General features: G+C 35.7%; 1 protein-coding gene across 4 annotated transcripts in view; it reads right to left on the bottom strand.

The window, feature by feature from the left end:
- Nucleotides 1-17,177, bottom strand: part of SPTLC1 (serine palmitoyltransferase long chain base subunit 1) — a 48,137-nt gene that overhangs the window by 16,883 nt on the left and 14,077 nt on the right. For all 4 annotated transcript variants that reach the window (XR_012635656.1, XM_074933237.1, XM_074933238.1 and 1 more), the window contains exons 3-7: nt 12,659-12,753; nt 8,890-8,983; nt 8,390-8,462; nt 3,728-3,860; nt 760-889 (exon numbers count right to left, since the gene is read on the bottom strand). Coding sequence is in view for 3 of the 4 variants with exons in the window: in XM_074933237.1 (XP_074789338.1) it covers nt 760-889; nt 3,728-3,860; nt 8,390-8,462; nt 8,890-8,983; nt 12,659-12,753 (525 nt within the window). In the remaining variant the exon portion in view is untranslated. The remainder of the gene's footprint in view (nt 1-759; nt 890-3,727; nt 3,861-8,389; nt 8,463-8,889; nt 8,984-12,658; nt 12,754-17,177) is intronic.

Raw genomic sequence — 17,177 nt, 5'->3', positions numbered from 1 at the left:
CAGTTTATCTACTTCAGTTTTTCTAGGATTAGCACAAAAGTAATCTTTCTTATGATTGCCTGAAACCTTCCAGCATTCTGTCAGCCAGGCACATAATGGTGATAGCTCTTCAGCTAACTCTTATAAAATTCATTTAACCATGTTATCTATACTTGCATAATGGTGATAGCTCTTCAGCTAACTCTTATAAAATTCATTTAACCATGTTATCTATACTTGCTGATCCTGATTTTAGTAGACACCCTTTTGTATTACTATCAAAACGAAAAGCAAGCCATCCAACTATCCAACTGACCCAAACATTTCAAGAGAGAGAATATCTTAAGAGTTGAGTGCAAGATACAGGAAGAGTCTAAGAAGAAAAAAAAAAAGAATCACATTGATTCCATAAATTAAAGTGTTACTTAGGACTAGCTGCTTTTGTGTTGATTTTACAGTGTGGCATGTAATAGTATTTTTTAAAAAATAAAATAACCTCACACTTTAGTCATCTGCCCATAAAGATATTCCTCTGTAGCCTATGCCTGTGAGTTCACTTCCAGTGGTTATGAAAACAAATGCAGATAAGTAAATAAATAAATGTGAGTTTTTTAAAATAATCTATCTTAATTACATAAGCAATGTTAACTGCCCAACGGAGATTTATGAAACCGAAACAGCTGCTTATTATCACTGCATACATTCAAATACACAACCCAGTAAAAATAAGTGGAGGAGGCAGCACAAAAGAGTACAACTATTTCTTCAAAGGAATGGTACCTTTTGATCTTCAGTCTCTTGTTCTTTCAACAGCCGTTCAAGGTCAGCCATATCATTATGCTTAAATAACTTGATGTTACTACGAGATGCTTGTAATCCCTTCTGAATAGCAAAGCAGGCAGCCTCATCTCTGTAAATACAGCAAAGCCCTTCTAAGTGCACTCAGTTTAACAATTATTCAAACAAAGATGGCTATTAGGACTGTCTTGCTTTTGAGCAGATATCTGTACTTAAGTGTAGTTAAAACCAGATTTATTAAAGCATCATATATTTTATTTACATTTTGAAAACTCATTTCCAAAGCTTCTCAACTTTCCTATGCATTATAGCCACTAAAAGCAAGCCAAGAGGTTTTTTCTTGAAGTATACACTGGTCGTTTTGTTTGTATGTGTCAACAGTTTATTGGAGTAGAGCATTCCATGGACTGGGTACAACACCATGGTAATTATCCTAGAACCTCTCGCTCCATTTACTCTGGGTTTTAGAAAAAAGCCACAAAGATGTGCCTGTAACATTTACAGTGGTTCTCCAAGTATTCAAAACTTACTTTTTAATATTCTTTGGGAATTACTATCTCAGTCTTCAAAAAACTATCCATCAATTTTAAGTACTGGAAAAGCAAATCTCTGAGCATGATGGCATATGCAATTTCACAGCTGCTTAACTTGAGTAATCTTTTAAAAGTGGCAACTAAATCAAACCTTCTTCACATGCTAAATGCAGTAACTTCTACCAAACTGCTTTTAAATACGGTGAGATCTCAACTTGTCAGTGAGAAGCTGTAACAGTATGAGATAGCAAAATTCAGGATATAATGTCGTTTTGAATAGTGTGCACAATCCTGGCCGTTTGTCTCAAAAAAGCTGATCTAGAAAATGTTCAAAGAAGACCAAAAAACATGATCAAAGGTATGGAAGAACTTCTGTAAAAGAAGTTAAATAGGTTCAAACTTTACACCTAGAAAAGAGCACTGAAGAAAGATATTTGAAGACAAATACAAAAGCATCAGCGTGTTGTGGTTTAACACCAGCAGGCAGCTAAGGCCCACACAGCCACTCGCTCACTCCTCCCATGAAGAAGATGCATCAGCTCACTGTCTAAAAATCAAGTGCATCAATTGAAATTAGTAGGTGATATATTCATAAGAGGTAATTCTCCATATTTTTTCATAAAATCTTTAAGTTAAACTGTGAAAGTACATGTCATAGAAGCACTGTGGATATTAAAGACTTTGACACTGTCCCACACAATATCCTTGTCTCTGAATTGGAGAGACATAGATCTGATGGATGGACCACTTGGTGAATAAGGAATTGGCTGGATGGTCACACTCAAAAATCAAAAGATTTGCGGTCAACGGCTCAATGTTCAGGTGGAGACCAGTGATGAGTGGCGTTCCTCAGGGGCTGTATTGGGACCACTATATTTAATATCTTTGTTGGGAACATGGGCAGAGGGTTTGAGTGCACCCTCAGCATGTTTGCCAATGACACCAAGCTGTGTGTTGTGGTCAACACACTGGAGGGAAGGGATGTGCCATCCAGAGCGACCTGGACAGGCTGGAGAGGTGGGACTGTGCAAACAGCACGAAGTTCAACAAGGCCAAGTGCAAGGTCCTGCACATGGGTCAGGGCAATCCCAAGCACTAATACAGGCTGGGGGATGAGTGAATTGAGAGCAGCCCTGCAGAGAAGGACTTGGGGGTATTAGTGGATGGAAATCTGAACATGAGCCAGCGATGTGCACTCACAGCCCAGAAAGCCAACTGTATCCTGGGCTGCATCCAGAGAATCGTGGCCAGCAGGTCGAGGGAGGTGATTCTCCCCCTCTATTCCACTCTTGTGAGACCCCACATGGAATGTTCAGCTCTGAGGCCCACAGTGTAAGAGTGACACAGACCTGTTGGAGCTAGTCTAGAGGATGACCATGAAGACCAATGGGAGGCTGAAGCACCTCCCTTATGAGGGGTGGTTCAGCCTGGAGAAAAGAAGGCTCCAGGGAGACCTCTCTTGTGGCCTTTCATTACTTAAAAGGGGGACTACAGAAAAGATGGGGAGGGACTCTTATCAGGAAGTGTAGTGACAGGACGAGGGGTAAGAGTTTTAAACTGAAAGAGGTTAGATTTAGATTACATATAAGGAAGAAATTCTTTATTGCAAGGGTGGTGAGACATTGGAACAGGTTGCCCAGAGAAGCTGTGGCTGCCCCCTCCCTGGCAGTGTTCAAGGCCAGGCTGGACGGGGCTTTGAGCAACCTGATGTAATGGAAGATGTCCCTGCCCATGGCAGAGGGATTGGAACTAGATGATCTTTAAGGTCCCTTCCAACCCAAACCATTCTATGATTTACAAAGGTTCTAAAAGAATAGAAAGACTTAAGGAAAATCCCATGAACCGCTACTAAATCCAAACCCTCCTCTTTGGCTCAGAAAGTTTTGAGTATTATTACTTGTTTCTCCTGGATTTTTGCTCTTCCCTAGACAAATTATGACTGGCTACTCTCAGAGATCAGATACTGGCCTTGCTGAATCCTTAGTTTGACCCTGCATAGCTGTTCTTGTGTTATTTTAATATGTACTGATACATATCCAATTAATCCATTGCAAATATGCGTGAGGGGAACAAGTGTCCTGCAAGAAAGGTGAAAAGCTAGCAGTAAACAGAAGTAAATATGACTGTACAGTTTCTTAAGAAGAAAACTAGGTAGTAGACTTCTGTTAGCTTTGGCATGCACATGTTTGGGTTTGTGATTTTTTTTTTAAGTGCTCAAGGCCACTCTTCCAAGATAAAAGTAGTTTCTGATTTGATTCAGGGTATTTGGCAAAGAAAAGGTATCTGAGGTTTGTAAAACAAAATACTTGACCAAAACAAGTATTGGTTGCTAAGTGGGTATCTTAATAAGATTAACAATAATGCAAAAGAAAAAAACTCTTTAATCTGGATTTTCCCAGGTAGAAAACAATACTTACACAAACACAATGTCCCCTCTTTTTGAATATGCAGGAATAGCACTGGCAATTGTTGCAAATCCATATGAGTATATAATAGCTTCCTCTGTCCTCATGAATTTTGCTAGTCGTTCTTCTAATTCTAAGTGCACATCTATTTGAGAGAAAAAAATGAAGAGATCTTAGATAGTTTACTTGTTTTCGTATCAGAAAGGCTATCACTGCTTTTAGCAATCATCTAATTGAAGCAAACAAAATGTTTATTAGTAAGAAGAGAGTTACAACAAAAAAATTCCCCAAACCAGCTGTAACCAATCCAGTCTTACTTAAACTGACAAGTAATCCAATATTAATCAGAAGCTTTAATAGCTCTGAAAATATTTATGTAATGTGGTTCTCTCATGTTCTTATGCAATGGTAATTAAAATCCACTTGCGATTAGACCACAAGTAAATAACACAATGTTAACTCGGAGCACAGTTACTAGGCAACAAACAGATATGTAATTTCTAGCAACTAATGAGGTACTGTTGCCATACTGTCAGTTCTTCCAAGCTGATGCTTCCACGGCATATACCACAGCTATCATTATAACAGAAAACTGCTCTTGTTAGGCTGCAACCACATATCTCCTGAACACACTTCAGCCAATTGATAAGGTCACCATCTCCATGCCAAAGATTACACACCCTTAAAATAAATGGACACAATTACACACACAAGCATTTCCCAAACCAATTTGGTCAAAGTGACCCATATTAGAAACAAAATACCACTAAATCAAAAAATTAAGAAGGGTAATACCCCACGATGAGTGGATTGCTGCTGCAGGAAGGTGACTACAGTGTTAAAGTGTTCTGCCTAAGCAAAATAACCTGTATCAGACAAATTGTTATTTTACTTGCCACTACCTGCTTCTGCTTACAAATGTTAGTCAAAGAATTATGCCTTTTATCAACTGGAAATAAAGAAGATTAAAGGGCCAAAAGAGATCCTTAATGTATGACTTGAAAGATCACCATTGGCCAAATGTTACGTTTTTGCAATTATTGAAATTTCATTGAAACTAAAATCAAATGAGGAAACATCAGTTAAAAATACAGATTCTTCAGTAGCCTATGAGGCATGGTTATGTCAATGATGCTACTTCTTGCCAGGTACCAGGGTATAAGAAGAAAGGGCTTTGTAAAAATCTTAACTTTGCCATACTAAACAAATATCTAGCATAACCTTTTCCCAAAAGGGTACATCCACCTGATACATGTATTTATACAATAAAAGCATAAGGTATGTCATCAGACGAAAGCCTCCCACAGTCAAGAGCAAGTTATCCACAGACTGCAAAGTATAAATCTTCAACAATCCTTTCCTAATTTTTACCCAAGCATCAAAAAATTGAAGGGAAAGGAATTATTTTATTTGGTTTTCCAGTGGATTTAAATTGAAACAAAAAGTTTAATCACTTATTACTTGAAAGTTTTCTTTTGTTACCTATCTCTTTGATCCATCTGTATTAAGACACACCAAACATTTGGAGAAGCCTAAAACAGCCTTTGGAAGGAAGGATACTGATTAAAGTTATCTTATAAAATCTCTATCAGAAAGTAGGAGTCCTTTTTCAGAATCTTTGTATCTTTTTCTTTATTGTTCCTGGACTTCAGGACCAATGAAACAATCTCCAGATAGGCTTCAACAGGATGGATGAACTTTGATTCCATTATTGAACAAAAAGCCCAAGAAAGATCTTTTTCTGGCAGAAAGCACCACAAGAAGAGGCTGGCCACATGGCACTTAAAACGTACAATATACGCAACATTCAGACAAAAATGTTCCTTCTTGAAGCACTGCCAGTAGAGAATAACAAATTATGGGAAACTAGGACTGAAACTACTACGTTGAGTGCCTAGCTATTGATACTTCATGGGGAAAAATGTTTTGTAGTGTAAAACACCACCTCAATCCTTGAACTAAAAAAAAAACTAGAAAAGATGATAAGACTATCACAACTGAAAATTAAAACTTGCAGTTGAAAACCACCACCACCTACACTGAGCAAGGGCTAGGTGAGAACAGTGGGCAAAAGAAATAATGTCAGCAATAATAAACTAAAATAGAATTAGATTTGTATTAAGGAGAAAAATTTTACAAGTCTAGTAAATTTTGGCAAGGGCAAGAACATTTAAGTTCAGGATGACATATAGCATACACAAGTCTGATACCTCATTACATCAGAGAATGAATGCTTTGTATAGTTGTGAGGTTGAAAAGTGTTAAGACTGTGTTAATTAAGGCTTCACTACCATTCCACCACAATAAAAACAGAATGCTCTCTGACTCTCCTATTCTTTATTTCAATGACTTGCTTTGTCTGGTTACATCACTTGGATTAGCCTAGTTTAAGTGAAAGCTGCAAATACTACCTAGAGTACATCTGCACAGAGGAAGATGTAATTGGAACAGCTTTCTACGTAATTATGAAACCTCAGCAAAGCTATTATTGTCAACAACTGCTATGAAGTGTCAGTTTAGTGCCTAGCATGTGCTTGCATACAAGTCAAATGAAGAAGAACTGAGACCAAATCCCACATAATCTTTTATATATTTTATTGCGAAGCTAGTCCTGATCTTCACAGTAGTACTGAAATTCTGGCTGCTAGGCAATCAACAAAAGCCTGAAAAAAACCCTACCACCAAAAAAAAGTGATACACCCCTCAGTTGCCATTATGGAGAAAATAACCGTAAATTTTCTATTACGTGCAAATATACTAGTATTTCAAACTTACCACAGGATAAAGGGATGGATGCAGTTTTCAGGGATACAGCATAAAGTAAAAATGTCTTAACAGGGACTTGCTAAATCTACAAAATCCCTTCAAACAGGCAGACATGAAGAATCAAATCTCCATTCAAAATAAATTATAACATGATATCTACATTTCCAAATAAAGAGATCACTAATATTGATATGAAATATCAATCACTAAGAGGGGGTAATTCTGAGTGACAACAATTGGTAAGTGTCAATTAAATCCTGTACAGTTAAGTAAGAGGAAACTATGTAGTTCTGGACACAACATGACTCATATACCAGTCAGAGCACATGAAAAATTGTGTGCAAAGTTTGAGGCATACAACATTACTGATGTAAGAAGTGTTTCTTAGAGATTCACAATCCTGGAATACTCAAATGTTTAAAATCAAGAAAAATGGAAAGACAGTTTGGAATCCAACAAGAACAATGTTTGTCCGAAACTTTACACCAGTTCTCCACTACTTTATCTGTAAAAGATGATATCTCAAATAGGTGAGTATAATACAATTTCTTCAATAGTGATGTCATGCAGCAATGCCACAGGTTATATCCCCTGCTTTGTGAAACAGAACATCTACCCAAAAAATTCAGAAGTCAATGAACACCAATCAAACTAAATGCAAAAACTACACAGTTTAGATCTTAGAATTAGACCTCAAAGGAGGGCAGGAAACAATCCAAAGAATCTTTCACTTAGTAGAGAAAAATCAACTTTTAACCAGTCTGTTTTGAGTAATTACTAGAAAGAAGCAAAATGAAAAATTTCACAAAACTTAAAAACAGTCTGGACAAAAAAGGCAGGAGGCATTAGTCCACAATCTTCTTTTTCAGTGTTTTTGAGGGGGGAAAAGAAAAAAAAAAAGGTCTGTATGAATTCTAACAGATCACTGCTACACTGTGATTGGAGAGGGAATCTAGTTTCCTAAAAGCTCTCTACTAAGCAGGGGCTACAATCACCTTCTTTATAAATTAGTTATGGTTCTAGGCTAATGAAGAATATATAAGATTGGTATCAAAGACTCAACTTTGTTCTGATACACAAACTTCTTACAAACCAAAATAGGTACAGCACCTGGTTGATCATTTAAAGGACTGGCTTGATTTAACTAAGAAAAGTTCAAGTTAGTCTTGAATTCAAGTCAAGGATATAGGAAACTAACTCTATTAAAACTCTACAAACATGCTGTGGATTCCATCATGTCTGGGAAGTGACTGAAAAGTTCCAAAGATGGTAAGTCGATGATTCTAGTCTGCAATTATGCAGCTATTCATGTATTGCTGTTTGGTTTCCATGCAGTATTTCAAACTATCAATGCTTGTAAGTAACTATTTCCAAAGACCGTATTTAAAAATTTACTACTTCTTAAAAAGAATGAAAAAACTCTTAGTAACAAGTTAACACCTACTTGAATCATAAAATCTCTTAATTACAACACTAAAGTTATCCGTAAAGATAAACTTAACTTTGACTACAACATTAGCTAAACTTAACTTTTAAACGTAACCTTTACCATAGAAATCAGACTGCCCTCTTGTGGTCTACTTAGAAACTTTTACTAAATTAACTTATTTACTAATTACACTTAAATTCACCATATATGATTACATGCTAATACGTTTATTTTCTTTTTCTACAGTGGTGACCAGAACTAAAACAGATCAACTTTGCAACTCTCCTCCAAGTCCAGCATTAGAAAGAGTAAGAAAACATATAAAACGAGTAAGAAACGAAGCTACCGAGAATTACGTTACAGGGTAACCGTTCTTCACAGCAATGGGAATAATTTGCTGCTTATATACAGAACTTTTTTGGCTGACCTAACAAACCAGTCTGAACACCTTTAAAAGCAGATCAAAGACAGTTACTCACCAAAAGTACCATAAAATCCTCTAGGTCCGCAAGTGCCAACACCGTATTTCTTCAGAGATGCCTGAGCAGCACTCTTTAACAGAACAGAATTACATGAAATATTTATTCCTAACTAGATTTCTAACTCTTCTGTACACCGCACACTGATAATTTTATACCAACGTACACAGGTGTTCTTGCATCATGAACATGCAGTCATGCAACATGACCTGCTTTACAGAAAGTATAATAATGTACTGAATTCTATTAATAATTCAAATCAAAACTATTTTAAAGTGTTTAAGTGTAATTCACTGTATTCTAATGATTAAGGACATGAGATACTAATCTAACTTGATAATCAGCTGGTACGCAGTAAGTACACCAGATAAAACTTTACGAAAAAGACAAATAGCACAAAATTTCAAAGTTTGTGCTTTCTAAAGTCATTCTTAATTTCAAGATAACAAACAAAGTAAAAGAGGAATAATCTCACAAATACAATAACTGAAAGAACTCACCTTAACCTTTTCATTATCCAAAAGTCCAAGAAAGTTAAACGATGCAAAGTTTATACACTGCTTGCCATTAACAGTGATTATATGGGTGGGAGGTCTGAAAAAAAATTACAGACCTACTGTTATGAATGAACAATCACCATTTTCATAAACAGTCAAACAGTACACGAGTTTCATTTTTCAAGACACACAGCTTTTTCAAGATTCACTCTTTCCACATCTTCCTTCGCAGCTGCCAATTAGTATTTATGTTCACTCTCAAGTAATAAATATACTACCACACATAGCAAAAACTGTATTCATGTAGTAAAATAAAGAAACTGTCAATAACTTTGAGATATTTAATGATTTCTTGTTGAAAATTTAATTGATGCAAAGATGACTCCTGAAGAGATAAATAAAGCTTCTCCCTTAAAAGCAAAGTGATATCTATTTTAAAGAAGTAATACCACAGATAAAAAGGAAATTTCATTGCTACTTATTTCCATGATAAAAATAATTTAAAATCAATGTTTCTGTCATAAAGAAAACCCACAATACCAATCTTGCACTGAACAGGGCTCCTGAAATATAGGTACTAGCTGTAAGCAGACAAAAGTATCGCATTATCTGTCATCTCAAGTTTCCAATTCTGTTTAATCCATAAAGTTTTAATAACTCATGTAATCAGGAAACACAGATATTGTGAAAACACCCAATACTAACCAACGAACAAAAGCACAATATATATGAAGCAAAGGTCAAAAAAATTTTCTGCACTAAAAAATTATAATTTAGAGAAACAGTTATTAAAAAACAGAGGATAAAAATAGCTATTCCCCCTATAAACGCACACATCATGTCTGTGTGCTGTACTCTAAAAGCAATCCTCTTTTGGCTTGAATACTACAAAATCAAAAGTTTCAAATAATCACTCAGTGTGTTGAGAAGTCTCAAAGCTAAGCCAAATAGAAAACCTTATGTCTGTCCATTTCTGTGTGCACTGTCAAATATTACAGTTGAGATCCTATATTATTCCTCAAACAGGAGAGTTTCAACAAGTTTCTCCCATGTGGAAATTCACACTGAGTAATTTTCACAATCAAAATTAAACAGGGCTGCTTGGATGTCAAATGCCTGTGCACTGCTGCTCCAAAGCTGTCAAAGGGTACATTTGGTGTGCAAAGCAAATAAACTTTAAATCCAAACTATTCACTACAAGTTAAGAAAAACACTGAACTGCCTGAACTTCACTTAAAAAACCCAGTGATTTTTGTCTATGTTCACTTTAAAAATTAAGCACGTTGCTTCAAACAAGCAATTGCAAAGCTTACGAAACAGCTTTAGAAAGCTTTATACACAGTGCACGTGCTGTGCACCATCATTGTAATCCCATGACATTAAACCGACACAAGCTGAACATGACCTCACAAAGAAGCAGTCCTGCACTACTGCAGTGTACCTTCTGCGAAGTAGTAGCATTATACAAATGTGCAGCAAACTGTCTCGGTGAACGGACTGCCATTAAATATATACCCGGATCTGTTCCTCTGTCTTCCTCATTAACAAGCTGTACCAAACGTTGAAAGTCATATTAAGTGAAACAACTACGTAGGTTCACAGATACAGGCTCACAAATAGCAGACCTATACCTATGTATTTTGGCACTAACACAACGTTCAGTATATTCCCAGCATACTATTAAACCTGTTAAATTTACAGCAGTCTGCCCTCACAGCTCCACCTTTCAAACTTAGACAACACATTAATGTTCACCAACAACTTGCCCATGACAAAGCTGCAACCCTCATGAAAACATGGCCACACTTTGCTATCAGAATTTTACCCAAATTTCTAAAGGAACACTCATGGCTAAGCAGAAAGCAGTCATGGAAATCTTATTCCAGTGAGTAATTATACCCAAAACATGGATGCTAACTCTACCATAAAACCTTCCTTGAAACATCAAAAACAACATCTTTGCAAAAGGAAAGCAGTGAAACACTTAATTTCCTTATAGTTTCACATATCTCCCTTTTCCTAGTATAAAACAGTTTGTTAGTATCATGGTTAGGGACAACAGTTCCAAGATACTGAGTGACCCAGCTGAAACCATATATGGCAAGGTAATTTCAAGTTATCTTCAAAGAACTTGCAAGCAAGTCCTTCAGAAATTGTGTCTTTTAAGGACCAAAAGTACCTCATCCATATTTGGACTTCTTATCTCTTAAAATGTGGCATTCATTGAAAAACATCAGTCACAGAAGATGATAGAGTTAAAAACCAGATCATTAGTTCCTTTTCATTTTAAAGCAAAAAGAGAATTAGTACGAGAATTTTGCAGACATACTGTTTAAGGAAATAGGTTTACATTTTCTGAATGAGATGATGTACAACCATCTGGCACAGATTAATTCACAGAAAGTCTACCACAAGAAGTAACTGATTTCTGGGCAGTGACCAAGCCTTTGTTGGTAACTTCTTCACTGCTGATTCAAGAGTGATCAATTTTTTTGATTGGACACGTCTCTGTATTACTGGCTTTGCAACGTTACTGGGATTATTCAGCAAAAAGGAGCATACTAACTAACATAAGGCACAAACTGCCTTGCATATTGAGGGAGCAGGAAGTCTGCCACCCACACAGAGTGGGTCAAAATTTCTACTGAAATATTTAATACTTCCTAACTGGTTATGTGCCTATATAAACCCTACCCACCATTACTGCAAATATTAATCAGTATTAAACCACCATATACTAAGATAAATAAATTTATGTAAATCACCATTCACAGTAGACATCAATACATGAAAACCATTGAAAGAAGACTACCTTATTAGCATAAATAGGGTCCCCCTAAAATACTAATTGAAAAAGCAACAAAAATGCTTTTGAGCTTGAATTAGAATGCAGACACATTCAATTCTGCATTAATTCTGAAACATGGGTTAAGTTTATAGGCAAAATCACAATCTCATAGCTGTCGAGCAACTTACAGGAAGGTAGCTGGCAGTTCAAATCTCACAAGACAAATGCCAAGTTTTCCCCATAGCCACTATTAAGTTTAACAGCCACAATGCATTAACATTCTGCCACAATACATTCCCTAGCTGTAAGCATTTGAAAGTTCTAAAGAATTTAAACATTTTCTCAATCAACCCAAAAGATGTATTTCTTCAGATTTCTTTAAACATCCAACACTTCTGTACTTCTCCACAGTACTGCTCATTTCAAAATTCCAAACAATAACAGAAGGATTGTTCAAATCACGGTTAATTAAAACAGGCACCCCTGTTCTAAGGCAGACTCTTCTGTGGTGGCAGAACCATCAAAATGGAGTTCTCCATGACAGCAAATAATTGTGCTTTGTCACTAAATTATTTTAAATTATCAGTGTCACTAGAAGGATCTTAAGAATGCTTATATCCTAAGTTACTGACATAGACAAATCTGAAGCTTGTGAAAGAAATTTAAAGCAATTTCTGAAATACTGTGACTCTTGTCTTGTTCAGTACACATTTCAAAAGCCTGGCAACACACAAGAAAGTAATAACTGACCCATAATTTCCTCACAAAACAGCTTTGCCATCAAGCATATCCACTTCAATTGTCCAAAGAGGAACACCTTTTCATGAAGTGCCAAGTGTCTAGTCACAAAACCAGTTTCTTCTGAAGTAATCTGTGATGACACAGTCTGCCCCCAACTCCTACACAGAACACGGTAACTACTTTTGGAGGTCTAAGTCTATTTGAGTTGAAATAAAAACCAGAATTTATTTTGGTTACGTTTACCCTGAAACAACGTTGTAGTTGAGAGCTGGGTGATCTTTTGGTACAGGAGGTACAAGAGGTTCTGGCTGCCATTCTTCAATCAATTCTTCTTTTTCCTGAATAGGAGAAAAGAAATATTGCTCAAAAAGGATTTCCATTAGAAAAAACATTATGTGCTAATAAACAGTTGGTAACAGTTGTATGAGAAATGATGTATGCTAATATGTATCACCTTAGAATTTATATTACGTCAGTACGTCCACCCAAGGGGCACTGAATTCTTTGAAAGGATAGAGATGTAAAGATAGTCCAGTTTTACCTGTTTATTAAAGATCTCATGATATGATAATCAAGAGAAGAGCTACCAACTTGGTGTACCTGACATATTTTAATCAAGATTGTTTCATTCAATTTACTAATTATGAAAATACTCTTCTACAGTAATGTAACTGAATACAAACTACATAATAATTGAATACAAATTCTCTCACTTTACATTCTCAAGTCTTCAACAGTGCTGTTTAAACAACTGTGGCATTAAAATACTTAGCAAAGTAACACATATGTAAGACACAATGGAGAAAAAAATGTCAAATGCTCAAGAAATGCTAACAGCAACTACTAAATCACATATGCCCAACTTAACCATGGAGGAATACTGAACGCATATTAATTTTCAGAGTGCTTTAAACTATGTAGAAAACTTCATTTGGATGATTTTCTAAAGCACATGCAGTGGACCAGCATAACAGGTGCTTTAGAGTAGTTCCACATAAATTAGGAACCACTCAAGACAAATCTCCAAAACCATCCTTCATAGCATGAAAGCAGAACCTTCCTGAAGGATTATTTACTAGTATATCAATACACACCTAATAACATATTTGTTAACACACTAACTTAGAATGGTATGACTACAATGGGTATATTATTTCTCTATTATTTCAAAAAGCAGAGAATATTTAAGGCTACTTATTTTAATACAAAAAAAAAAAGTTCCGTATTCAATTTTTGAAAACACACCAGCAATACCTTTTTTCCCATTTTTATTTATTCTAAATACACTTTTCAAAGCCTTTGAAGTACAAAACCAAATTAGCATATGAAACAATCCAATGGAAACTACATGCAACAATATGTCTCCTGCATTTTCATCACTTTCCTTTTACTAAGCTAATTAATATCTTGTACTTCCAGAGTACTAATCAATATCCCAGGAGCTGCACAAAGGTTGATTTCAAAATGGAAATTTCAACAGGCCTGTATTTCAGAAAAGATCCTTTTTATGGGAGCATAGTCCCTTGTCTTTCTAATACATTGCAGATGTACTTCAAATACTTCATTTTTCTCATGTTAGATTTCTTACTGAAATTTAACCCACGGGGCATATATTTTAAAGGAAATAAAGTGCCATCAATATGTGCAACAGAACTGAAAATATTCAGTATTATGAAAGGGCTACACTTATGTCAGAAAAAGTGCTTAGTTTCTTTAGCCACGATAGGACACGCCCCAGGTGGAGCCTTGCACACAGCTGTGTGTGCACTGAAATGCTCTTCCACATATTAAAAAAAGCATTATAGTAGGGGTTTTTATTAATTCACCCTGTACTAGTGCCATTCATAGCATGTCAAATAGCAGATTTTAATGCTTCGATTGAAAAATCCAAACAGATAACTGAGCACCAGAGAACAGAACAATAATAAATTAAGATGCGCATAAATACTATTGACTACTATTCATTACTGCATTCTATTATCAAACCTCATGTTTGACATGACTCAGCAAATACGTCAAGAACCCCATGGGAGAAAATTACCAGCTAATACATCCTATAAAGACTAACACGCAACACAGCACCAATATGGTGGAAAATTAGTACCCAAATCCAGGTTAATCTCAGAGTAGAACCATAACCATAACCCTGAATGCTAAACTCCATTGATCCAAGACAGAAAGTGGCAATTCCATTCTTGTCTCAGAACAGGTACTAGTATGCATCTCTTTACCATACTGCTATTTGAAAAAAAAAACCAACCAAACAACCCAAAACTTAATTTAACACTAAATGTGCTGACCTACAGCACTGCAAGACAGCATCTGCTGTAGTACAGTCCTCTCCCAGCCACAAATACAATCCTGTTCCTTGTGTTGGCATAGGCAGCTACAAAACCAGACAATAATCTTGTTCAGAAAAATGATCCAGATGAAAACTAACTCAGGAAAAGTAGGATGGATATACAGCTAAACTACATTCCACAAAGCAGTCCCAACCCAGACTGACTGATGCTACTGGGAAACCATATCCTGAGTTACAGTTGCCTAGTAGTATCTTACACCTTTTCACAAGAGTTCAAAAAGACTTCTGAAAAAGGATGTACGCTCACGCATTGTTGAAAGGCCCAAATCCCTGTAGCTTGCTTAAACAGTTTTGTGTGCATTTTAGAGCAAAGGGTTGGGGTTTTTTTTGTTGTTTTGGTTCTTGTTGTTTTATTGTTTTAATTAGGAAGCGGATTATATCAGGTGAGAAGTGGTACAGACTGGCAGCTATGGAAAGATAAATAAGAAAAGCATTAGATAACATCAAATGCTTAAACGGGAAGGACTTGGGAAGCATGGTGTTTCTTCTGTTTAAGATCTGAATGCAAAGAACAGTTGTTTGTATAGCTTTTATACAACGCAGTCCAAACGCAGAGCAGGCAACATAACACACTTTTTCTTCAAAGGCAGAATTAAAGCCGTGCAAGCATGTGCTCAGCTTTTTCATTTAAGTCTAATTTTCTGAACTATGGGTACAAAATATCAACAAGCAGCTTAGAAACTGATATACAAATTCAATTAAAATATTTTTGCCATGGAGTCTAGCAGAAAGAAAAATAGTATTTACAGAAGGCCACTGAAACTACAGTAAATTAGCATAATACAATTGCAGTTAAGATATATGAACATAAACATAATGAACAATTCCTAATTAGTACTTCTCTCCCCCATTCATTCTAAATTGTAAGAAGTTTCCATTCTTCTCTTTGAAATGTTTGCAGCACACAAACTAACAGCATAGGTGACAAGCCACAGATGAGATGTGGCAATATCCTGTCGATTTTCTTAACACAAAATAAAATATACAAGAGAAGACTAATACTCATTTCAAACAACACCGTTTCACTAATTCTAGCTCACACTGACTCTTGTCATCCTTTACATGGTGTTTTGCTTTTTGATGGATGTAGGAACACAAACAACAAACAACTGCATCTTCACATCTTATGTCTTCCATTTCCACATGCACTTAGCACAGGCGGTAGTTTACCTAAAGCTTCTGTGATAGAATTTCATTTATTATGGTGGGGGATTGGAGATACTGGTGATTAAAATGAGTACCAATCTCAAACTAAAATGGCCATTCACACTGCAGATGAGACAGTCCATACCCCTTCCTCCTTCCATTCACCAAGTATCTCAGTACACTGGTTTCTTCTGCTGATTTACACAGTAAACATGATCATCTCCCGCTAACCAAAAAGACAGAGCAGAAGCAGGCTTTCACACAGTGATCCTACATTCAGAACAGCACTTTTATCTTCAACCTCCTAAATAGGCACCAAATATCAGACCAATATAAAGAATAAAAATGTTAACTTTCAAACATATAAAGAAACCAGATTTTAATTCACAATGTAACATCCTCAATATACAGTTGATGCACTTACTTCTCAGTTCACTGTACTGAAAATATCCACTTGATGAAAAGAATGAACCCAAAACTTTCAATTTCCACTCTCTTGGGCTGTAATGTAAGTGAACTCATCTTTCAGCTCTTTCTCTTTCCCTTTTATAATTCTTTTTTAATTTATATAAACATAGATGTTAAATAAAACAAATCTAAATATAAAATGTATATATTTTAATTCTATGGTGAATATAAAATATACATGAAAATATAAGATACAAAATGTTTATAAGTATTTTTTATAAATGACACATTTATTTTATAAATTTGTGCATATATAAACTTTTAAAATTTATTTCTCTATACACACACACATATATTTATATATAAAATGGTTTTGTATGGTTTATTTGCTTGGTTGTAGTTTTTATTTTTTAAATGCCAGATACCTTGGGTAAGATACATACTTGGGCGTAAACACATCCAGTCCAAATTATTTAAATAAGTAGCTTTGTTGACTCTTTTTTTTTTTTTTTTAAGAAAAGGTAGCAATTATGTTCATGAAGACAGTACTTTGCTAGCACTAGTGTTTGGAAACAGTGTCATGCACGCACCTGTGTCAATATCCAAAGATTATGTCTATTTTTTTTATATGCTGGTCCTCAAATAACAGGTCTTTAATTTCATGGTATTTATAGAATCATGTATCACCACAGCATAAACTGGCACAAACAATAGGCATACTAGTTAGAAATCTCTCTCTTTCAATCTATGCTAACACTGAAGAGAACCTTTACCTACACAGAGTCTTGGTTCAAAATGGTTAAAAACCTGTATAAGAACAGACATCTGCTTTTCCCTGTAGAGCAA

The sequence above is a fragment of the Athene noctua genome, chromosome Z (assembly GCF_965140245.1).
Source record: "Athene noctua chromosome Z, bAthNoc1.hap1.1, whole genome shotgun sequence".
Lineage (NCBI taxonomy): Eukaryota > Metazoa > Chordata > Aves > Strigiformes > Strigidae > Athene > Athene noctua.
This window is presented reverse-complemented; position numbering and strand designations above follow the sequence as displayed.